Source organism: Choloepus didactylus, chromosome 1 (genome assembly GCF_015220235.1).
Source record: "Choloepus didactylus isolate mChoDid1 chromosome 1, mChoDid1.pri, whole genome shotgun sequence".
In the NCBI taxonomy this organism is placed as follows: domain Eukaryota; kingdom Metazoa; phylum Chordata; class Mammalia; order Pilosa; family Megalonychidae; genus Choloepus; species Choloepus didactylus.
In genome coordinates this window covers 225,251,377-225,277,117 of record NC_051307.1, presented here as the reverse complement: position 1 = coordinate 225,277,117, position 25,741 = coordinate 225,251,377, and the positions used below count along the sequence as shown (strand labels likewise).

Here is a 25,741-nt window from a genome sequence, read left to right as displayed (position 1 = left end):
TGGCCTGTGGGCCAAATCTGGCCACTGCTTATTTTTTTAAATAAAGTTTTATTGAAACACTGCCATACTCATTCATTTATTTTGTTTATGGCTGCTTTCACACTATGAAGACAGATCTGAGGAGTTGCAGCAGAAACCGTATGGCCCGCAAAACCTGAAATATTTACTGTCTGGCCCGTTACAGAAAAGGTTTGCCAATTCTTGACCTTAACCATTAGACCAGTGTTCCTGTGATTCTCTGATAATATTTTCCCAGTTTATTTGTTGAACATAGTAGCTTTGAGGCCTCTCCAGTGGAGATTAGGATTCCATGATCTGGGATGGGATGCAGGAATTTGTGTTTTGCGTATGCGTCCTAGATTCTTGTTACTCAAGGTCTGAAGACTGACAGCTTTGACCTCCCCTGGGAGCTTGTTAGAAGTACAGTGTCAGGCCCTACCCCAGACCCGGTGAATCCGAATCTGCGTTTTAGCAAGATCATCGGGGAATTGGCACGCACATCCAGATTTCGGAAGCACAGGTATCATGTTCAGCTCACCTGGGTTATAGCCCTGTTGAAAAGGGCAGGGTGATCCCCAATAAATTCAGTTAATACCCCAGACAAAACCAGTGGCTTGCCATTTTTGTGCAAGCCAACGAACTGGAGGTGGTGTTGCTGGAAGGGACCAGGCCCTAAATGCTCCTTCTCAAGTGCCGCCACTTCACCTTTATCTGGGGCTCACTCCTTGGTTCCCTGGTCATGGGCAAGTGGCGTAACCTTTTTAACATTCTGATTTCCTCTTCTCTAAGAAGAGGATAACAATACTAGCCTCTCCAGTTAGTAGTGGGAATGGAAGGAATATGATGGTGATGGTGATGATGATACTAACATTTATTTAGCTGCTAGTTTGTGTCAGACATAAAGTACAAAGGACTCGATATAGAACTCTGTATCAGTTTTCCCATTAATTCTCCCACACTAACCCTATGGGGTACTGTCCTTGTCGTATGGATGGTGTAGCAGGGGCCCGGAAAGATTTTATCATTTCCACAAGTCACACAGCTGGGTAGGCACCAGGCTGGGATTAGAACCCAGGTCTCCCTGGTCCTCAAGTCCTTGCAACAACCGCTGTATCTGGTGGTTCCCTAACCAGCTACTCCTCAGAGCCAGGTTGCCTTTGCCCTACACCTGTAGGATTTATCTCAGAGGATAATATCTCAGGAATCAGGACCAGGCCTTAAAGTCCATGGACTGTAGCCTGGGGCCAGATGGTATCTGTTGGGCTGCAGCTGGGGAGAAGCCCCAAGAAGCTGTGTGGTGCTGGTCCTCCTGCCCACTGCATCATTTTGTAAGGCAACTGAAGACAGTTGAGGAGCAGGGAGAATGTGGAGAACTGGCCAGGCCCAGCCTCTCAGGTGTTTTGTCCTCTCAGGACAGAGAAGTAGGCACGGTCAGCTACAGAGGCCTAAAGCACAGGGGCCGATTTCTGCTCCAAAGCAGACTCCTGGCAACCTCTCCTGTCCCATGTCTAACAGGAAGTTATCTGTTGAGGTCGAAAATTCTCATGAGAACATTTGAAAGAAGCACTCTGCGGGCTCATCAGCATTTTGTACCCAAAGCACTCTGGTGGCTCATCAACATTTTGTACCCAAACGTACTGCTGGGGGTTTGGTGCATGTCATGCTTTAAAGAGTTGTGATCTGCTTGTCGTATTGCTTAAAACCGATTGCTTCAGGATCTCAGATGACGGAGGGAAAGATTGTCTTAGGGCATTGTGGCACGGTGCCATATCACCTTCTGTCATTCACACATGCAGGGAGGGCAAGGGGGGAAAATCTTTAAAATATTGGCATGCCATAAGGGTTAGGTTTATGGGTTTTCTTGACTGTTCACTTTGTGGGGCGATTAAAAGAAACAACTCGGCCATTATTCTCTAACAGCTGTTGCATCTTACTTCTATAAAGTGCCTTTTACCATAACACAGCATCATTAGACTCTATAAGTCTTTTCCTATTTATTGTGTTTAAATGATAAATGCTCTCGAATAAAATGACGTCATTGGTCTGGAGAATCATGTTCATTTTGTACGTTTCTCTTAAATTTGGTTGATTTTAATTTTTGTCTTAGGATATTATATAGTGTCTTAACCACAGGAATAGTTCATGTATAACATGCCAGATTTTCTACACAAAAGTAACATTTGAGCCCCCAGTTTCTCCCATCCTGTAGGTCGATGTTCTTTTCTGATGTGTTGCTGGCTTCTATCATGGTTTTTTCCTCCAAATCCCCTGTTGGCATCCAGCCATTTTGCAGGTGTTTGCCTTGTGTGGACGGGCCCTGCTAATACATGTTATCAGTCTCAATGCTTATTCTTCACCAAGAGTGCAAAGGGAAGTACATGGCAGAAGAGCGTGAACCAGTCTTTCAGGAACTCTGACAGTATTGTTGACTCTACTGCATTTTCCCTTTTACCTATAAAAGGTTCTTGTTGAAATATCCACCTTTCCTACTTAGGGTTAAACAAATAGGTACTTTTCTTTTGGTGGATATTGGAGCTATCCAGAAGTGGAAAGGGAAACCAAAGGTCTACAGAAGAACACGTAGCTTGGAAAAATTCTAGTGCTGTTTAATGTCAACTGGGAGGCCCATGTTCTTAAGCCAACATTGGGGCCAGATGTTGGGGGACATTGAGAGACCTATGTAAGAGGCTTAAATTGGAAGTTATGTTGCTTTAGCTCAAGGTTTACAAGGTTACCTTTTTTTTTTTGCCTTACTGTTATTCTGCATCCTGACTCTGCAGCTCTTTCCAATGGAGCTAGCACTCTGCTCACTGGCTCACTTGGGTAATGCAAATGAATGCTTTATATATGTACAGCATTCCTCAAGTTCTTTATTCCACCCCCCTTTGTAATCATTCAGGGCCTAAGTGTGTTATAAAGTATATTCTCCTCATTAAACCAATAGTGGAAGTTCACAAAAGGAAATTGTTAATATGTGTTCCAGCTTGTCATTTCTGCCTGTGTGAATAAAGAAGATAACCGTTCCTTTGGGAAACTATTTCGGGAATTGAGCAACAGATATGCTAGCCAGAGAATTCTCTTAATGTAATTTTCCTTTTTGTGTGTATACTCAAAAATAACATCCTGATGGACTCCTCGGTGCAACTGCACATACAGAGCACAATTGCCATAGCCCAGGTGGTGTTAATATGGGACAGTCCCCCGGGCACATGTCGCCAAGAGTTGTACAGCTTGTTCAGTGTCTTCATCCATATGGCACTCTGTCCCATTCACAGAAAGACGACAGAGCTGGGCCTTATGGGTACCGTGGTCAATGTAGTGTGAAAAGTAGGCTGCAACTTGCAGCAGCCTCTGTTGTACAGTGTGTTTTATTGTAGATCTGAGTTACAACACGCGCACACCACACACACACTCAACTAAGAAGATAGAATAGGCTGCTCGTTTCTTTTTTTTCCTCTTTATTTTCAGAAGCACATGGTTAATTAACTCAGCAGGTATAACTTTGGTGCAGAAAACATGCTTGTCTTATAGAAAGTCAGTTTAAAGGGAAAAAAAAGCAGACCTTTCTGGGTAGTTGTTCATAGATTAATTAAATTTAAGGACTGTAAGGTTTAAATGAGGATCACATGATACATCTTCTAATAAGCTATGTGGTTTTTTGTTTTTTTTTTTTCATTTTTCAGTTGTGAAAACAATTTTTATTGTAAAATTTGGATTGTTGGCCTAATTTTTTGGTTTTAAGTTTAAAATGAAAAATAAAAAGGAAAGGGAAAAAAAGTCATTATCACCCTCAGAAAGCTGAAAGTAAACATTCCCTGGACGTGTTAGAACTGCAAAAGGAGAATTAAGAAAACTGATTTCCAAGTAAATAAGGTGAATAATGAAGATATTTTAAAAGGTACTTTAAAATTTACCAGAAGGCATAACCTCCTCCATTTGTATACCCTAATGTTGTTCTGCTTTTGTGTAACTATTTGTGTTCTTGTTTGGCAAACAAATGGAACCCATAGCAACTATAGCTGATGATATTTATACTACCTGCAAGACTTCCCTAAACAAATAGACACAGGCTTTTATGACCTTCAAATTTCCATTCCTTTTATAGTGTTCAAGGAAACCAGTGTAACAGCAGGCTGCCTCCCTCCCTCCCTCCCTTCCTCCCTTCTCTCTTCCTGCCTGCCTGCCTTCTTTCCTTCCTCCCTCCCTTCCTCCCTTCTCTCTTCCTGCCTGCCTGCCTTCTTTCATTCCTCCCTCCCTCCTTCCCTTCCTCCCTTCCTTCCTCCCTTCCTTCCTCCCTCCCTTCCTCCCTTCTCTCTTCCTGCCTGCCTGCCTTCTTTCATTCCTCCCTCCCTCCCTCCCTTCCTCCCTTCCTTCCTTCCTTCCTTCCTCCCTCCCTCCCTCCCTTCCTCCCTTCTCTCTTCCTGCCTGCCTGCCTTCTTTCATTCTTCCTTCCCTCCTTCCCTTCCTCCCTTCCTTCCTCCCTTCCTTCCTTTTCTCTATTTCTTTGAGGGATATATTTGAAGGATCTTCCGTGTATATATTTTATATCTGAATCGTGAATGTTGAAAGCATTTGAAGATTTATTATGGGAGAAGGAAGGAAGAAACTCAAGTGTGTGTGTGTTAATATTGTGGGGTTCCTTTCAAAGGGGTTACTTTAGTCATCTTTCAGGTCAGGCATCCCAAAGGCAGGATTATCACTAACATTCTTCTTATTCTTATTCTTATTCTTATTCTTATTCTTATTCTTATTCTTATTCCTATTCCTATTCCTATTCCTATTCCTATTCCTACTACTACTACTACTACTACTACTACTACTACTACTACTACTACTACTATTACTACTACTTCCTGTACCTTAGAATCAGGCAGGCATCTGTGGTCAGGGTTACGTTTACACTTGTATGTCGGAAGTACTGATGGAAACATTCCAGTACATATGATCCCCTATATTGAACTAACATTTTTCTCTGTGAGTCACATTTATGAGAAGAACAAATGTCTCAGGTTAAAGTTGAGTGTGAGAAATATATGGCAGTTTAATTAGGGGAAAAGAAAAAAAAAAAAAAAAACCTGACACCTAGAGCTAGAATAATCCAGTGGTGCTTGATTTAGATGCAGGATTGTACATACAGAAATAAAAAGTTTAACAAGGATAAAGGGGGAATTGTCCCGAGTTCAACAAAAACATGTTCCTAAAAGGTTAGATTGAAATCACTGGGCAAAGCTGACATGTGTCCTTCATTCATCAAAAACTGACCAAGCTCTAAGCCACGTGTCAGGTGCTGTTCTAGGCCCTGGGATAAGCACGAACCAGACAAACTGTCCTCATGGAGCTGACATTGCGAGAGAAGAGAAGTAGAACTAATAGCTGATAACATAAAGTCGGATAGAGACAAGTGCCGAAACAGCGGGAAAGGGGGAAGGCGGGGTCACGGTTGCTGTTCGAGATAGGTTTGTGTGGCAAAGCCTCTCTGAGGTGGGGACTCTTGGGCAGATGTGAAGAAGTGGGCGGACAGCCCTCCAGGCTGAGGGCACAGCACAAGCAGAGGCCCTGAGGTAGGGCTGGAAGTGGAGCGTGTTGTGCTGCAGCGAGGCTCACGCGTTGTTTGGTGGCAATGAGTGTGGACTCTGGAGCCAGACTGCCTGCGTTCCATTTCATGCTGCCAGCTGAGCACGTTGTTTAATCTTGGCGTGCCTCACAGATTGTGAGGATCAAATGAGTTATTATACATTATAGTGTCCAGCACATAGTAGGTGCTCAATACTTATTGACTATTATTGTTTATTATTAAAGACATTCAAACCACATTTATTGATGGCTTATTACATACTGTGTAGTTCTGGGAATTAAAAGAGTTTGTAACATCATTCTTCCTCTTAAGGACCTTACAGACTAATCAGAAAGACAAACATGGAAACAGACACTTGCAATACAGTGTAACAAGGGTGGGATAGGAGTATATACAAATGCTATAGAGTGTGTAATTTCTTAAAAATTAAGAAATGAGCACTAGTATAATATAGTGTATATGAGAATTTTGTGCACAGTGAGCTTCGAAGGAAAGGTGCTATCTCCCTTGTTGATAGTATAATCATCCTGATGCTAAATTTTAGCACCAAGTTCAGAAGAAGATATCAAGGGGGAAGAACCAAGCAGACTGAGACAGGAAGTTAATTAAGAATAGCTACTTCTTAGCCAACATTTGGCCATGGAAGCTGTACGAGTACCTGTTTAGCCTTTGTTAATATCAATAGATGCTCCAGACAAGGGAGAAAAATACAGTTTCAGGTAAGAGTGGTTCTCAGTCTTTATTTCTCAGAATAAAACACAGATTGCTGGGCTGCAGCCCCATAGTCTGATTCAGTAAGTCTGGCTTGGGGCCCAGGAATTTGTGTCTCTTAAGAAGTTTCCAATCACTGCACTTTGAGAACCACTGCTTTAGAACTTCACAACTGCTCTCCTTAAGCTGAGGCATTCTTTCCCCTCTAAAGTTCAAAGTGACAGAAAAGCAACCAGGATTGCTATTATATATAGGAAAGAAAATCTTGGTTTTTGTGCCAAGGCTCATCATTTCAGAGAGAAAAATTCTAAGAATATGTTCCAGTATAAACTATTTTATGGAATAGAATTCTTTTTAAAATTCCTTTGAATTATTCTAAAATACTGGGGTTTGTTTTTTTTTTTCTTTTTTTCTTTCTAATTTGTTTATGGCCAGAAATGCTTTTTGTGCTTCATTCTTCCACCTAATCTTCTGGCAGTTGAGCTTCTACTGATACTTTAAGGCCCAGGTCATATATCACAGCACTTTATGTCCCTGTCATCAGTTCAATCTCTCTCTGTCTTCTCAACTGGAGAGTTGGGCAGAACTCTTCCAGAGAGGATGAGAACTGATTCACTGTCACAGATCAACACCACTGACCTCAAAACTTACTTGATTATGCACCAGTTAATACAAAACTGTTTGAATATGCACCCCTACCTAACTGCATTTATTGATAAATTATATGCATGCCCTAATACAGTAATAGATTGATTGCATTCTAAAAGTTAAAGATTAAGAGCATGAGAAATACTTACACATATATGCCTGTGTGTATGTATACAGAAGTTCTAATATTATCTTAACACATAATATATAGCGATACTTATATCTTACCACTCACCCATGGATCATCTCATACACTTTACTAGGAACTCAACACAATGCTAATCTCAAAAGTGGGTATTTAATAAAAACCTGCTGAAATATGGGTAAAGAAGAATTTAATCCAGTGAACATTAATGAAGCATCTTGTACTACAGAGAAATCAGAATAATCACGTGAAGCAGAGAGTAATTCCAAGGAATTGTAAGAGCAAGTGCCTAACAGTTTTGCCCCATTTTGTATCTTGAACCCATTTGTCTCTTCATCTGTTGCCTTCTCATCGGTCCCTCATGTTTCAATTACATGGTTTTTCTGATTCTGGAATATAACATATAACTCCTAGAAGTCTTCTGCTGATGTTCTGTAAAGTATTGGGGAAAAAATAATTAAATAAGAATTAGCATTGAAACTTCTGCTTATGCTCTTTGGTTTTCTGGATGTTGTCTCCTCTAGCATAAGGACAGGGTTCCACGTAGGCCTTATGACTCACTAATGCAAACATACTCGAATTGACATCATGAGAATGCCTGCCTAATGGTGTTAATAACTTTTGGATTAGTGGTCCCTAAGTCTGTATTGACACAGTTGCTCACAAGCACTCTTTGGAAAGCATTCTGTTTTCTTAACAAGATCCCAATGTTAATGCTGCCAGTGGTAAACTCTTAGTTACAAAACGAGGGTAGCCCTTATTGGTGTCAGAAACAAAAGCTGGCCCTTGCCTCTTATTCTTTTCCTTTTTTATTCCTTCACTCATCACCATGCAAACACAGGCATTCTGCCTTTGTCATCACCTGCTCTTTGTGTGATTGACTGAGGGGAATGCACCAGCCAGTCTCATATTTGAAGGCTCGAATTCTCTGCTCCATTGTCCTTCTGTGCTGGTGTCTGGGGATCAAGATGGCATGTTTCACTCTGTGGAACTAGAGAGGGGATAGGGCAGATTGGTGATGTGGTTGGTGAAGAAAATACCTACCAGACCGATTCCCTGTCATGGCACCTGGCTCCTCCAAACACCAGACGCTCCTAGTTCTGAATGATCGTTTTGATTCTAAAAGGGTGGGGCATATTATACTGTGGTGTTGGGACCTTTGCAGTTCTTTGTCCCTAAATCCAAGGTGACCCTAAGGCTTTTCCTTCTCCAGTGCAATATCAAGTGAAGGTGTGTCTTCAGAGATTTGCCACTAGGTCGAGTAAATTCAGGAAGTTAATCTAGACTGGATCTCCTTGTCAAATTAGAATAAATCTACCATTCCTCTAAAATATGTACCCTTGCACACCTGACATGCGTACAACTACTGAATGCATGCGTATCACATGTTGGTATATGTTGATTTGGAATTCTGTCTTTTTGCTGGGGAGAGGGTCCTTGACTGAATGTGGAACTATGTCAAGTAGATAAAAATCCTGATTTCATGGTATACCTTGGTTTCCTAGAAATATCCAAAACTACATCTTAGCTTCCTAAAACGCTTATTCAGGACCTTACTTATCTGTTCATAAATGCTCTGCTTCCAGGTTCGGGAAGAATACCCAGGCTTAAAGGATTCCCAAAGAAGACTTAGAGTTTTGTTACCATGGAGTTTTGAGATCCTGTCAAACTCATTGACTCAACAGGTCACACCAGGGTATTCCTGATTTATGTAATATCTGGCAATCATGATTCACTGGTTAAATCACTCAGCAGATCCATGCTAATGTAAAATTGGTGTTTGTTAAACAGAAACAGAAAATGACCTTTTCCCTGTGCTAACTTCCTTCAGTCTTACCTGTTTTGTTATATTTACTAAAACAGCTTTGTGTACAACTCTTAAATAACTTTGGGGCAGAAAGCCTTTTTATCAGTTTGCAAATATTACTTGTTAGGGTTGCCCAATGCCACTCCTTTCCGGGTTTATCCATGTCTGACTTGCCTTTCAACCCACAGTTTATAGAGGGCACCTCATGAGTGCTTTTTTTAAGCACAGTCATTTTTGGGTCACATACAGATCAAGGGACTCCCCAAATCCGTAGGATGTAAGTTGCGGTGATGGCCCAGGCATATCTATCAGCACTGGGAGCAATAAGCAACCAGGAGTTTGCTACTGATGCACACCCTTGGGTCCTACCCAATACCTACTGATTCGAATCTGCCTGTTGACAAGGTCTCCAGTTGATTTATATCCAGAAAAATTTTGAAAGGAACTACTGTAGAATAATAATGGAAAAGGAAGATTTTGTGTCCTTACCCTTAGACACAGTTCACATCATCTTTTAGGACCAGTCAGCATTCTGCAAGTCATTTTACATCTTCAGTTTTTGCCATATCTGTATATAACTTAGTACTATTTACTTAATATTTTTCTTAAAATTGACTAGCATAAATAGATTTTGTAAAAAGTTGCCACTGAGATTCAGTGTTCACAATCATTTGTTAAATTCCATCTTGTCTGTTGTTACCCCTTCCTCTCTTATAATCACTTTCCCAATCTTCAGGGATGTGTAGGCAGTGACCACCGTAACTTGTTCAGGTTGAAAAGGGGTGTCAACTTTATAAGCAAAGGGGACACATCTAGTTGATGTTGTTGAAGAGGCTATTGCCTCTGGGTTTGGGGACTTAGCTGGCTTAGGAGCACTCTGAAAGATTTAACTTTCTGCAGAATACACTTAGTGAAGCTTTTATAGAGTCTCAGATAGGGACTTGGGTATTCTTTAGTGTTTTTGGGATTACTGTTGACTTGGGCTTATCATACTGTGGTCATTTGGCTTTTTAGATGAAGCTTACATAGGAGTAACCTCCAGGACAGCCTCTTGACTCTATTTGAATTCTCTTAGCCACTGAAACTTTATTTTGTTGCTTTTCTTTTCCCCCTTTTGGTCAAAAAGGGATTCTCAACCCCTTGATGTCAGGATCAGGCTCATTCCTGAAATCCGTGTCCCATGTCTCCAAGGCTTACAATTTAATGGGAGAAGAGAGGGAAAACAACAACAAAGTTACTGTTTTAATTCATAGAAATTATGAATCTGATTAACGAGTCAGTTTTTTTTTTAAATACCCACAAGCATGAATCCCTTACTGTGAAAGTGAGAGTACTTGTGTACTGGGCTGACTTACCCAGTACAGCATGGTGGGCCATGTCCCAAGGGCCACTGCAGAAAGGTGAACCTGTATTTCTTTCTGATAATTTGCAGTTAAAAAAAAAAAAAAAGCTAGGCACAAATTGTTGCAGCTTGTTTCTCAGATGCAAAGTTAGTTAAGGTAGTTCTTACATCTTGAGGCACAATTTTGAGAGTGGATAATAACCATAATCTCCATCATTGTTTAAAAGCACAAATCTGGCACTTAATAGGCTAATTCATAGTCACTCCAGTTGCAAGTTCTACACATGACTATCCCATCACGAGGGTATGTGAAATCCTCTAATTAAACATGATTTGAAAAGCAGCAGAAAATTGAGTTGATGAGTGTTCTAGGGAAGGAGAGTCAAGGATTCAATGCATGAGAAAGTGAGAGAGAGAAACCTGTATGTTTGTTCCAGTTTGTAGAGAACCCATCTTTATTCCCCCTGGGGTAGGCCTTTTAGTAGACTTTGAGAGACACTTCTCTTTGTGGTAGGATTATAGAGCCCATTGGCAACTCATTTTTGGAAAGCTGATAAATGCACAGGATTGTGAATTTCTATAATGAGTGAAAAGCAAAGTTTAAAGCCTGAAAGCTAGAATTGTGATGTCTAAGTCATTTCCCAACTCTTTGGTATGAAAATAAGAAGCCCATCTGCTCTTCGAAGTGCTTTCAATGAAAATTAAAGGAGAATGGTCGTTTTTACAAAACTGGCAAGAGAAAAGATGCAGGACTCGCATCATCATTTCCCCTGTCCCCGTATATCTTGTGTGTGTCTTCGGGCAGGTCTGTGACCTTTTCCCCAACTCCACAGTGTAAAACATGAAGAAGCGTGACCTGTCATTGTATTTTCTGCAGAAGTTTGTGGTTTGACTTTCAGCCGATTTTGGGGCAGGGTACAACACGGTGAAGAAAACACCAGAAGAATAACCCTGTAATGGAAAATTAGGCTAGGTATTTAAATAATCATCTCTTCTGCTATTGTGAATCTAAATTGCTGTTCTCTATCCGGGCAACTTGGTCAAGTTCCAAAACCAACTCACCCAGGTTGGTATCATTCTTTGTAGTGTGGCATGTTTCATTCAGGTTGAGTTACTGTATACACCATAAATGTTTGATCATGAATTAGTGTTTGTTCAATCGTAGTAACATCTGTATACCACAGAATTTCCCATTTTAACCATTTTTAAGTGTACAGTTCAGAGGAATTACATTCACAATGTTGAGCTACCATCACCACCATCCATTACCAACACCTTTTTATCACCCCAAACATAAAGTCTTCACCCATTAAGCAATAACTCCTTGTTTCCCCCTTCCCACACCCCAGACCCTGGTAACTTGTAATCTACTTTGTGTCTAGCTGAATATGCTAATTCTAGATTTTCTAGTAAGTAGAATTATGTATTATTTGTCTTTCTGTGTCTTACTTCATTCAGCATATTTTCAAGGTTCGTTCATGTTGTAGCATGTATCAGAACTTCGTCCTTTTTTATGGCTGAATAATATTCCGTTACATTTATATACCACCTTTTGTTGATCCATTGATCTGTTGATGGACATTTGGGTTACTTCTATGTTTTAGCCATTGTGAATAATGCTGCTGTGGACATTATTGCACAAAATACCCATTAGTTTTGGGGAAAAAATAGAATAAGAAATTTGAAGTCCAACCATATTTTCAGGTATGATATCATTTTCAAAATATTCTAAAACCAAATTCATACTCTCGGAAGTCAAACTTAGGAAATCCCTGGTCTTATACTTAAAATCTTATTGAAAGTAGGAGATGGTGGCAAAGTAGAAAAAGTGAAGAGAGAGTAAAAAGAAAATAGAACTGTTTTTATATATGTTGTCATTAAGAAGTTAAGCAAATGAAAAGCTTGGAAATAGTAAGTCACTTCCATTGATACTTGGCACTGTTATGGTCACAGGTCAATGTAAGATACTTTTTATTAGTAGATAGTCCTGAAACTGTGGGTTAAGAGCACAGCTTTCCAAAAACCATCTGGAAGGGCTTAGGTCACAAAATTTAACGTTTTGGATGGGAACGAGCAGTCTTTTGCCACCCAGCCAAAATCACAATCTGTGATGGATCTGAAAGGGGAGCATTCTGTGGCTGACAGTGTAATTGGGCAGACATAAAGAACCATGTACACATGGATAAGAGACCAAAGAGATTAGAAAGGATAGACTTGAGCAGTAGGGACCAACAGGTTGTTTGTCCGCAAACTTGTCTTCATCATTAGTGTCCCAGGTGCCAATCTCAGGGTCTTGAATGTTGGCTGGCTGGGTGAAAGCCTTAATGGTGAGATAGAAGAAGGTGGCCAGTGGGGATGGGAAGGTGGCAGAACAATTTCTAAGTCAAAGAAGACAGAAAATGTACTTTCTGATTTATGAATGTTCAGTGAGTGGGGAGTGGATTAGAAAAAGAGTAGCAACCAGCTTCTTGCTCCACAGCATTGAGAAGGACATCATTACTCCTTCCTGGAAGGCACAGAGCTCGTTCATTCCTTTAGCAAATATTCATTAAGCACCTACTTCCTATTCATCTTGTCAGTAACAAGATACATCATTTGTACTTGATCCCTGTTGCATCTGTGTATCCTTGGTACAATATTAGTGGAAGGTTTACCACTGGGAGCAGCAGCACAGGTCAGCGTGTATGATTCTCTTTGTTTTCTACATGAGGGCATGAGGGGCGGGACAGTTAAATGACTTGCAAGATTCCTGTTTCATCAGCACAACTGTAATGAGAAATGTGCTCCGACCTTGCTGGGCTCCCCCTACCCTCCATGTATAGAAGTAGTACTGGCCCTCAGTAAAATGTTCATTTCACTCCATTTAAGCATTCAGCAGAGTACATTCTATGAACAAAGTTGAACCCGTACTTTGTCACATCTAAAAAAAAACTCAAAATGGATTATAGACGTAAATGTAAGAGCTAAAACTATAAAACCCTTACAAAATATAGTAATAACTCTCTCACCTTAGATATGATACCAAAAGCACGTGACCAAAGAAAAATATAAATTGTATTTCATCAAAATTAAAGTCTTTTATGCTTCAGAGGAGCCTATCAAGAAAGTGAAAAGGCATGCAACAGAACGGGAGAAAATTTTCACAAATCATGCATCTGATAAGGGACTTGGATCCAGAATGTGAAAAAAAAAAAAAAAGAATTTCCAACTCAACAATAAAAAGGCAAACCAATTTAAAAATGGGCAAAGAACTTGAATAGAAACTTATTCAAAGCAGATATGGAGGTGGTCAATAAGCAAATGAAAAGATGCTAAACATCATTAGTCATTGGGGAAGTGCAAATCAAATCCACAATGAGATACCACTTAGCACCCACTGGGGTGGCTAAAATTAAAAAGACAGATAATAACAAGTGTTGGCAAGGAGGTGGAGAAATTAGAACCATCACACACTGCTAGTTAAATGGTGTAACCACTCTGAGAAATAGTCTAGCAATTCTTCATAATATTAAACATAGAGTTACCATATAATCCAACAATTCTACTTTCAAGAGAAAGGAAAACATATGTTCACACAAAACTTGTACATGAGTGTTCATATCAGGATTATTCATAACAGCCAAAAGTAGAAACCATCCAAATGTCCGTTAATCAATCAATGGATAAATAAAATATGGTATATCCATACAATGGAATATTATTTGGCAATAAGAAGGAATGAAGTAATAATACATGCTACAATATACTATAGTATAGATGAACCTTGGAAAAAATATGCTAAGGGAAGGAAGCCAGATATAAAAGACCACCACATTTATGTAACTCCACTTTTATGAAACTCCCAGAATCTATAGAGACAGGAAATAGATTGGTAGTTGAAAGGGTTTCGGGGTGGGGTAAGGAGTGACTGCTAATGGGTACAGTTTCTTTAGGGGGACAGTGTAACTGTTCTAAAATTAGATGGCGGTGATGGTTATACAATTTTGTGAATATACTAAAAACCATTGAATTATGAACTTTACATGAGTAATTGTATGGTATGTGAGTTATATCTCAATAAAAATTAAAAAAAAATAATTCCACAATTTTGAGTGAGTGGAGAGCAAACAGCACTGTCTTCAATAACTTTATAAATTAACATGTTGGTGGCACAAAATACAATTTATAATTTTGACATGATTTTTGCTGTATAATTCATGTTACAGATGAATTGAAATTTGGAGAGTGAAAAAACAGGAGCAGACTTAGAAAAGTGAAAAAAAAAATTAGGAGGAGACTTAGAAGAAAGTCCTGTGAACTTGGATCAGTGCACCAGGAAAACTGAGAATGTACTTTCAGGCAAAAGGAAAAGTAACCTTTAAGTTGGTGGGAAATGTCTTTGGACATAACGAAGTTTCTGTTCCCTTTATCTCCTTCATGGGTTTCTCTCCTCTTAATTACTACCTGGAAAATTAGGCTGTAGGACTAATAGTGCAAGGACCACTGAAGACTACAACTGGAAACTTAAGAGGATGTTTTTAGTTTTTGCAGGTGATTATAATGAGTCCAGCTTTGAGTTTGGGTTAAGTAGTGAATTTGGGAGTATGATAGTGAATAGTCACCAATGAAGAGCCTCAACTATTATGTAAAACTTTTCGAAGGCTGAGGCTAGTATTGATGTTAAGGCTTCTGGTTGTATACTTCGATAACAGAAAGGATTTAAAAATAGAACAACAATTCTTAAATTTTATTGAGAATGACACCATCAAATCGTACTGAATATATACTATATTTAATGTAATATAATGGCAGGCATCATTTTTATGTATTCACAGGTAATTAAATTTTTCATGGGAAATTGCTTCTTTTTAATCTGAATTGATACCACTCTTGTGTTAAAGTTATATTTAAATTTTATATATCAAGGATTATCAAGAGGAACTTAACTGGGTTTTTTTTTATTGCATACTACTGAGTTTCATATATGTGGAATAAAATTAAATAATGAGAGGTATCATAGCACTGTTTTCTTGTGTAGATTGGAATCATTTTGGTCTTTACCTATAAGAATTTTTAAAAACAGAAAGCTCAAGTTGAGTATATATTGATTTAGAAATTAAATAGAACAGTGTGATTATTTAATGCCTGCTCATTCATGAAATTACCAACGTTTACTGAGCCCCAAAGTCTGTATGAGGCACTGAGTATGTGGAGGGGATATAAATAAGATATGGTCCTCACTCCCAGGAATACTCAATTAAAAAAACAAACCAAAAATATATATATATTTTATTAAACAATTGACCCTAAATTTTTTAAAGTTTATTTGTGGGATGAGCATGTTTAAATCCCCAAAAAACCAAACACATCTTCATTCCTTGTGGACTTGGCAGGTTTTCGGAAGCCATGCTTCACATTGGGGACCTGCCTGTGAACAGTTTAAATGGTTTGGCTCATGGGCTTCGTCTAACCATAAGATGTTCAGATTGTCACTTTTCTACCATGTTTCACCCTGTAAATGGAGTTCTAATTTAATTCAAGTTGAAAAACATTCTTTTACACATTTTTTATTTCCCCTCTTGCCCTTTTTGGCAAATCCCAAATGGGAATAAGAATATAGATGCCTGTTCCACTTCTCTGATGAAACAGAAAAGCTCATTGCAGAGGTCCAGCTTGTGTTGACTGATGAATGGGGCTTCACAGGGAGGGCTGAAAAGCCAGAAGCAAGATCAACCACAACGCAGCCAGTGTGCTGCTAACTGCAGCCTGAAAATCGGGTCCTGCGTAGCACTTGGTTTTTTTCCTACTAGGTGTATATATATATATATATATATATACTATATGTAACGTTAGCAATTACACAGTAAAGATCCAGAAGTGCACAGAGTAAAAACTTCAACAGTACCTAGCGTGGTACAGTGACACGTTAGTCTCCCCCACCCTTGACTCCCAAGACCCCTCCCCACAGGCAGCAGTTGTATGCCTTTCCAGAGATACTCTTTCGGGGCACCACTGCCAACCTATTCTCTTTCCTTCCAAAGCCAGGTACTTCATTTCCAACAATTGTTTATTTAAAAGTGTCTGTTTATGTGTTAAATATAAAAAGCAAGTGACAGTATGTTTCCATTTTTGTAAATAGTAAAAAGAATACAGGGCAGTAATGTAACAAAATGTTAGCAGTCATCTTTAGGGTAGGGTGATTAGGTGTGGCATCATTATTATCTGAATTGTTCAATAAGAGCATATCATCTCATAAAAAGTATTGTTTAATTTTAATTTAGAAGTGTATTTTCAAGAGGTCTTCTAATGGTGTAAATATGTGTGTGTACTTTGAGTTTCTGTAGGCTTTGATTGTAACTGCTTGTGCTTCTAAGGCCTTAGGTGAATTGTCACCTGTATTTATTTTGAAATAATGATACCTATTTGGACTAAATATAAATTTCTGAGAACTCAGAGTAGTTTTCTATTCAGTACTTGGATCTGTGACAATTAAATAAGTTAACCAAAAAAAGGAAGAGGGATGGCAAACACCATGGTAAATCTTGTACATTTAATTTCCTAGTGAGTAAATATTATAATTTTCTTTCATATTAATTATTTTTCAGAACACTCTCAGCTTAACCCAAGAAGTGCAGTAGAGAATAAGCATTTGCAGTTGAGGTTCTTGGTTCACAAATGTAAAAAAATCATACACAATGATAGAATATTCATTGTGAGTTTTAAAACTTAGTACTCATTAATTAAGTGATTCCATTTTTCTGACTTTGTCTTTTGGGAGAAATCAATTATTGTATAATAGAATGTTTTGCCTAGTAAATTTTATTCATAACATTTATAAGAGTAGGAAACACGAAGGGAATTTCAGTGTCCAAAATAAAGGAATAGCTAGATAGATTTTGGATGTAACTAGAGCTATAATGATACATGATAGGCTATTGCCTGTCAATAAATAAGGTTTCTTAAAGACTAATTGATAATGAGAAATTATTTACAAAATTATGTTAATGATATGGATCTTCATATCCTTATTTGCCAAGTGTGCATATACTTGTGTTTATATATAATCATATGTGTTTATATATAATATACAGAGCTCTTGGAGGTCGAATTGAGGGTATTTTTTTTCAGTTTTTTTATTTTCCAAGTAGTCTATAACAAATATACATTAGCTCTTTTAAAATTACAAAAATATTTTAAACAACCTGAATAAAACTGCTAAAGACAAAAAGTTATTATGGTTAGGGTTTTTTCCTCTTTCCTTTTTAAGCTAATGGTAGGAATAGTTTTCTTCCTAAATGATTTTGTTCCCTTTCAGATTATCTGAGAATTCAAGTACTGTTGAAGGCCTCTTTAATTTCTAACAGTATTTTTTAAATATGTATGTTCTTAAAATTCTATTTCTGCATGATTTCTGTTCTATACATTTAAAAGTCTGACGTTAAACAGAAAAATAGTAAGTTTCCCTTGCCCTCTTAACTGCTCAGAAAATATCCTTTTTTTCATTAGGCTTTTTAAATTTCTCTATAGCAACTTTAGTCCACATGTTTATTCTTTTCGCACGTAAGGGGCACTTTTCAGCACTTTCATAACTTACTTTTCTGCATTTTATTTGCCTCCACATTTATCTTCTTTAAAAAAAATAGCTTCTCATTTCCAGGAAAAGTCATTCAAAAGCCACAGGGAGACCTAATGATCTCTGATAGGGTGTGGGTTGTGTATGTATGTGTGTTTACTACTTACGCTTCTTAGTTTAAGTGTTCATAGTTTGCTCACTGTGGATTCATTATGCTGTAAGTCAGGGACAAGTGGCATTTGTGTAAGTGTGCTCTATGAATGTGAATCAGTAAAACATATGAGCATACATACTGATAGTAGTATAAAATAGAAGCTTCACCTGTGTGTGCACATGTGTGTGTGTGTGTTTGTATAATAATTCACTGTGCTTCAAGTTCAAAGTTGAGTAGAAGCAGTGGCATAAGCTGCAAATAGCCCTTCTTCCGTGGAAGGGAATGTGCTTGAGTACAAAACAGAACTCTCAATGTTAGTTTTACATTTCTATTTGATGGAATCTCAGGTTATGGCAATTACTGTAAAAGTAATTTGTCTGAAAGAAGTCTGGATACAGACATCTAATAGAGAAAATATTTGAGAATATGGTGCATCAGTGAGTGCAACAGGATCACTTCCCTGAGCTCCACATGGCTCAGATCAAAGCATCCCATGACTTGGATCACTGTGGCCAAATCATTATGTATTGATTGAAATCCCACTGGAGGATTAACCCCTTCTTGTTCATTGCCAAGTGTTCTCTCACTCTTCGAGTCCATAATTTTAGGAATATAATCTTCCTACCATTATCAGCTTTCATAAGAGCTAATCATCCACTTGGATATATTTGCCTTTCTAACTTATATAACTGTACTTTTCTTTGCTGGGTAAAGTAACTTGTGAAAAGATTAATATATCACTTTATATGAAAGCAGTTTTGGGGGAAGAGAGGGGAAAAAATACTCTGTGATATTCTGGGTGAAAAACACAGCAAAGAGTACCTCAAAGTCAAGAACTCATTTTTGTTGTTTAGATTAAATAGGTTCTAGCTTTTTAGGGAATCTGTCTCAGTCTGAGTAACTAGTAAATATCTGTCAGATTCTTTTTGTAAGTAGAAGTTGCACATTCTCCCATGTGACTGTGTACATTTGGTACAATTTAACTCTTGCTATTAAGTAACAATGCAGAAATAATTATTAAATTCCATGTGAAAAATAAATCACCTATTCGTTCATGTCCGCATTTGGCCATGTGGGCTCCTGTTGTCCTTGCTTGACGTAGTAGTTCTTACCAACAGATTCATTCTCATTTTTCGTGTTTTTTCTTTCAGTTTGTCCCACGAGGAGCATCCCCACAGCCATCCTCTCTATGGACATGGTGTATGCAAGTGGCCCGGCTGTGAAGCAGTGTGTGAAGATTTCCAATCATTTCTAAAGTAAGAATGATTATTTTGTGTTCGCTTTAGTGTAGCAGTTACCTCCCACTGTTCATGCTTTTGCTCATAATATGCCTTTTCCGTGGAGGGTTTACACTACTTCCTTGAGTGAGAACTCTAAATCGCAAGACCTGGTAAACTGTCATAGGAATAATTAAAATAGGAAAATCTGTTGAAGGAAAAAGGCTTAAACCTGAAGGCAGTTCCGTACTTGTAGAAAGAGCATGTGTTTATTTCTGAATGACAGTGTGGTTTTCTGTTTTTTAGCTATCCCAACATTAAACTTGGAATAATTTAATTTTCAATTTTATTCATATCCCTACATGTTAAATCAATGACATACACACTAACTCTAATGGTATAAAATTAGTGTCACTTACTGGCCAGCTGTAACTAGGGTGATTGGGCCCCTTCTTTGTTGTTAGAAAAATGCCTTTATAAACATAATACATGCATGCTGAGGAAATGTTAGTAACTCTTTTCTTTCTTTGTTGGTAGTGACTTGTTCAGATTGTTGTCCTTATAAGGAGAATGGAATTAAATTTAATTTCTACAGTTAAAATATGAATAAAATTTGGGTTATCCCATTTGAATCTGTAACACTGATAAAGTATGTCTGAGCGAATATGTTAATCTTCTCATAGCTGAAGTGAAATGCTTCTGTATTGCATCTTAATATCTCCCTAACCTTTCCTACTTTATCAGCTAAAAAATTTTTAGACCAAACTTTCCTGCATTTTTCCCATCACATAAATATATTAATAATATAATTGATCTAGGTACTGGATACAATATTATGTTATATTTTATATATATCAGGTAATTATCAAACACACACACGTGTAACTTTTGTATCTCTGTAGGAATGTTGATTTACAAATTTAGCCTTAAGTGTTCTATTCCTTTGACTTTTATCTCATTCCAGCCCCAAGAAAACAGAGGTGGACTGATTTATGTGCAGGTCTCTCATTTTATGTGGTCTTGATATTGTTAGAACAATCTCTGTATCTATCTTTATGGACCTGGGAACAAATATTATAATAAAGCCACCCTTAGAGATATGTCAAGTGTTAACCTGCAAGCGGTTTTGGTGAATATACTTTTCTGATTAATGAATGAAAGCTTGCGGCTCTATTTCATACCTTTCCAACTTTAGTATTTTATCTGGAGTAGTATGGGGTCATCAAAAACTTAAGTACTAAAAAAATTGTTTAAAAGGGATAGCCACAGTTTTTTTCTAGATATCAAGAATCGAGCAGTGATGCTGTGTTTTCAATGTAGCACAGTCCTTTATAATTATTATGATTCAGATTAATGGTATTGGGCTTTGTTTTCTTTGTAAATCACTCATTATAGAATCTTTGTTTTGTTATTTCCTGATGATTTCTCAAATCACAGTTATATAATGAAAGAATAAAAGCTAGCCAGAAAGTACTTTTAAGTTGAATTTCTCCTTCGACACTCATGCTTGGTTTGGTAAATATATTGTTACTGATTTCCCTCATCCACAGAATGTCCAATAAATATCTATAAATAGGATTTATTTTTATAAAATCTCTAGAACTGTAAAATTGCCATCAACACTCTATATGATGTGTCAATTTTAGATTCTGAAAGAAAAATGCCACTTTCCCAGTTTGACCCATTTTGCTAAATCAGGCTTTTAAATGACCAAGGTCTTAACTGCCCTAACTGTCAATTCATAGGTCCATTTGTTATGTGGGTTGACAGGTAAAATACACACACACACGCACACACACAACCCTACATATATACATATGTACATATGTTTATTTGTGTGTGTTTTTTAAGTATACCTTGGCAAGGGAAGTACAGAATTTTAAACCACTTGTAGTACTAAAGGAATAATGTATTTTAAAGAGTATTAGAATTAGGGGTTAGACTTGATAACTATTTAAAAAGCCAGTTTCCATTTTAAGGATATTAGGAGACTGGCTCTTGTATCAGACACCACCTATCAATTATTTATCACGGTTTCTTTGTGACATGACGTGTTCTCAGTTCGTGTTTGCTCAGTGGAATCAGAATGCCTACTATGAACCTGCATCTTTTGCTTGGTTATTTCCTAGTACTTATTTATTGGCTTGTATTGTCAGAAGACTTGTTGGCAAGCTCTAGAAACCCAACTTAAATTGGCTTAAGCAAAGAAAAAAAGTTTGAGTGTGATAATTGATTCTTGTAACTAGGAAGTACAATGGTACAGCTAAATTCAAGCACAGCAAGATCCAAATGTTTAAATGAGGTCATTGAATATCGATTCTTTATCTCTTAGCTCCATTTTCTTCTGTGTTAGCTTTATTCTTGGGCTTTTTCCAAGTGAACCTGGGGACAGACATGCCACAGGTTTAGTCATCCCAAAGTGCATCTCTTTCCGAGTACTTCTGGGAAAAGCCTTGGGCAGACTCTCATTGGGCCAGATTTGAGTCATGTGTCCTGGCTTTGAACCAGTCACAGCGTTGTAGCCTGGATTGTATCACATGACCACATCCAGAACAGAGGGAGCTGTTCATTCCACATGAGTCACATGGGGGCTGGGATGAGAGGCTTGATTCCAGAAAGGAAAAATGAGTATTGTTTTCAGAGAGAGGGAGAGTGAATGCTGAGTAAGAAAAACCCCTCTAACTCAGAGTTCTGTTGTTTTTCTAAATTACAGATTGATCTGTAAATGACACTGGGACTTTCGATTTTCCTCTTTAGCATGATTGTAGCTCTTGGAAATTCAGAGTTGTCTTCAGGTTTCAGGATCTTGCCTAACGTAGTGGGAAATAAGTTAGTCTTCAGGCATATTCACATCTCACACATTTCTGCACAGTCTAAAGGGAAGTCAAATAATTGGCTGTAGTGAAACCAACTTTGTTTTCCATTGACCTGGTCTGACAGGAGCTACCTTACTTGTGGTTCAAACAAAACCACATGGCCTGTGTGAATGATGTCACGTTGGAGTCATTGTTTTCGGGAAGTGATATTTCAGGTGTTTCTTTGCTTGATGGCCAGATTTGTAGACTGTGAAAGAATCTCCTTCTTGGGTTCCCTCTTCAGCTATAGAGGTGTTTTCTTATAGTTGGAATGAATTGATACCACTGGTGCTTGGATTCTCCAAGCATTTTTGCTCAAGAAAATGTAGCATTCCCTCGACCCTGGTTCATAGATTGTTTTTTTTAGCGATCTTCTAATTCCCTAATCTTATTCTCCCTTAGTAATAACTTACATTTAAATAGCTGTGAATGATGTACCAGGTACTATTCTAAGTGCTTTGTATTTATTAATTTGTTTTATCCTCGCAACTGTATAATGATGATATTGTAGTATTATGTCTCACATACAGATAAGGAAACCAAGGCACAGAGAGATTGAGTGATTTACCCAAAATCACACAGCTAATAAGAGGTTGAGCTAGGATCTGAACCCAGGCAGCCTGGCTTCACAGTACCTGTTCTTAAATGCTACGCTATACTGCCTGGTCAGAGGCAGTGCATCGTAACTCTTTGCTTTCCACTTAAGGCAATTTGGTGTAAAGGAAAGACGTTTTGGATGAAAGCAGATTGGGTAGTGAAGCTGCTTAGTAGTAGTTGTGTTCTTACAGTAAGTTACATAGCATCTAAGCCTATTTGTAAGTTGGAATAATAACCATAACTTCTCTTAAGTTTGTTAGAATTAAAAACTACAGCATGGAAAATGCCTAGCCCATACTAGGCATTCATTAAAAAAAAAAAAAAAAAAGTATTTCTCTTCTCTTCTACTTAAGTCTATTTTTGAAAGAGGGATAACTAATATTTATCTAAAAATTTCTAACCTTGTATCTAAGTAAGGAGGGCTGTGACTATGCAAAGCTTTGATATGTCAGAAGAGATTGTTCTATAATACAACTTTTTTCACCATAAATTTCTGATAAAAAGTCCCACAAAGTCAAATACAATCTTAGGGCAAGGATTGGAAAACTTTTTCTGTAAAGGGCCAGATGGTGAACACTTCAGGCTTTGCAGGCCATTTGGTCTTTGTCACAACTACTCAGCTCTGCCCTTATAGCATAAAAGCAACCAGAGACCAGAGGTAAAGGAATGGGTGTGGCCATGTTCCTTGGATCAGTTTGCTGGCCCCTGGCCTAGGGTATAATTTTTGGTGTCCACATCTTTTATGCTGAGAAACATTTTTGTATCACTGGGCTTTTTGTAGTCACCGGGCACTGCTATCCTGGGTTATTTTTGTTTGAATTCACAGAGTCCTCACATTATTCATATTTTGAGGGAATATCCACACGTCATGCCCTGTTATGTCATTCACAGTTTTTATGCTTAAGTGGGCTTGCATTCTCCCACCTGGTTTTTAGTGTTCAGAATGAGGGGGCACAGGGGAGAGGAGTGGCCTTGCCTGGTAACTGTTTTTCTGTTTGCTCTTGCTCAAGCTAATAAGGTATAACTCTTAAAAAGGCCAAGATCATTTATTCAGGATAAAAATCCCATCTGACAATAAAGTGCCACTGTTAGCACAGAGAGGGGTTAAGAAAAGGGAAGGGGGGCCTCACAGGTTTATAAACAAGGCTTGTTTTTTTTCCCTCCTGAGGGAGAAATAACATAATTCTCAGTAAATCTAAACCAGAGATTTGACACTCTTTTGTGATCATTCTGCAGTTTGTTCCCAAGATGAGGGATACCACAGGGCCCTTGATTTCAAAGATAAATACTGTACGAATAATCATCCTGTTGTCTTTCCCTCGCAGCCAACAGAGGGACACTTTATCAGAATCAGCAGATACCCAATCTATTGTATGCATTTATTTCTGTGTTTCTTTTCAAAACAAGTTGCAGTTTTAGTGTTTTGTTTTGTTTTGTTTTGTTTTTTGACTCTATGAACCATGAGTTATCATGTGACTTGTATTTGTTAGGGCTAACTGATACCAGCAGGTGCTCTCCCTAACTCTAAAGAAATCACAGAGCCCTGCATTGCTTGGAATCCTCTGATAACAGAAAAACAAAAACAAGCCCAGTATCACCCAGATAGGTGAATCATTTGTGTTCTTCTATCCTCTCCCCGGATGGGTGAAGTTTTTTTTCTTTTCAAATCAGATTGAAGAAACTATCACCAATAAAAATTGATTTGTAATTATTTCCTTTCTCTTTAACAAAGAAAAGGCCCATGTCATTGTTTGACAAGGTGGGGAATGAGTTTGAAGGTTCAATCATGACCATATTTTCCTGTCTTTTACATAGAATGTAAAATTAGATGCAGACCAACAGTTTCTCAAATCCCAGGTATTCTTACAGGCTTGGGGAAAATATTTCCATTTTCTGTAGGTTTTTTTTGTTAGTTTGTTGTTTGTTTTTTTGATAGTCACTTTTATAACACCTAATAAAATTACAATTTGTATCCTGTTCTAAGTATTCCTTCTGGAAAGTTTTTTTTTTTTTTTTTTTTTTGCTGCTACTTGTGGTAGCAAAACAAAAAAATTCCTTTGCATATTAGTCAGATGTATATTATTCATTAAAGCAAAAAAAAAAAAAATTTATAGGTATTCTGGTAGTCAATGTGGAAAGAAATGTTGAAAGAAAATGCCCAGAGGTGGAACTTTGACCTTTTCAAAAAGGTTGAGGACCATGGACAGTAGAGGGGACATTTCAGTGGTAATTTGCTTTTTTTTTTTCCTTGTGAATTTCACTTTTCAAAACTGTGAAGAGTTTTATGTGAAAGAAACTACTAAGTGTGCCCTGTAATGTTTTCACAAGTGTTTTTATCATGGTAACATCTTGTTTACTTTAGTTCCCTGCCTAAAACTACTTGGAACATGTTAAGAAAACATTTCAAGAAAGCCCTGACAAAGAGGCCTTTGTTTAACAGCCACCGCGAGGCTGCACGGCTCACAAAGGTGCTAACTTTCAGCCCCTTAAGCACTTCCACATGAAATTCCACCAACTATGTTTGTGGTTTTGGAAAAACAAAGTGTATGTTAAAGAAACCAGGTATATGCTAATACATGTCGAAGGAGGCCGGATATCATAAATTGTTTCAAACCCATTCGTGGCTCTCCGTTTGCACGCCCGCATGTTGTGCAGTGAAATTACTTCTGGTTAGTGCCGAAGACTTAGATAATGGAAGGGAAATAGCCATCTATAATTGTGGGTGTAAGCAATTTGAATTCCAGTCTCAGAATTAAAATCTCAGGAATATGGGGATGGCACTTTCCCTATAAAATCCCAGGTAGCAAAATTAGTTTAAAATATTAGTGTAATATTTAACGAATTTGACTTTCCATTTATGCCTTGAGTTGTTATAAAAAGAAAACTTGAGTGTTACCAGAATATGTTTTTTTCCCTTAAAAAGTCCCTCCTTTAACCTTTCTGACATTGTTCAGGAGTTCAAGACCTTTCCAAGTACTTGAAGAGGTCAGTGGCCTAAATACCACAGTGCCCTCTAGTGATACATAGAAGATGAGATAGAAAAGTTAAGACAAGTTTGCCAAAGATAGCAGGCTCAGTGCCATCACTTTGCTCAAAAAGAAGCAAATAACATTTGTACACATTTTTTTCCCCAGCAGA

General features: G+C 37.9%; 1 protein-coding gene across 8 annotated transcripts in view; it reads left to right on the top strand.

Annotated features, from left to right (window-relative positions):
- The window catches only part of FOXP1 (forkhead box P1), a 389,051-nt gene that overhangs the window by 312,349 nt on the left and 50,961 nt on the right, over positions 1-25,741 (top strand). For all 8 annotated transcript variants that reach the window (XM_037800241.1, XM_037800248.1, XM_037800253.1 and 5 more), the window contains one exon: positions 19,086-19,190. In XM_037800241.1, the coding sequence (XP_037656169.1) occupies positions 19,086-19,190 (105 nt within the window). The remainder of the gene's footprint in view (positions 1-19,085; positions 19,191-25,741) is intronic.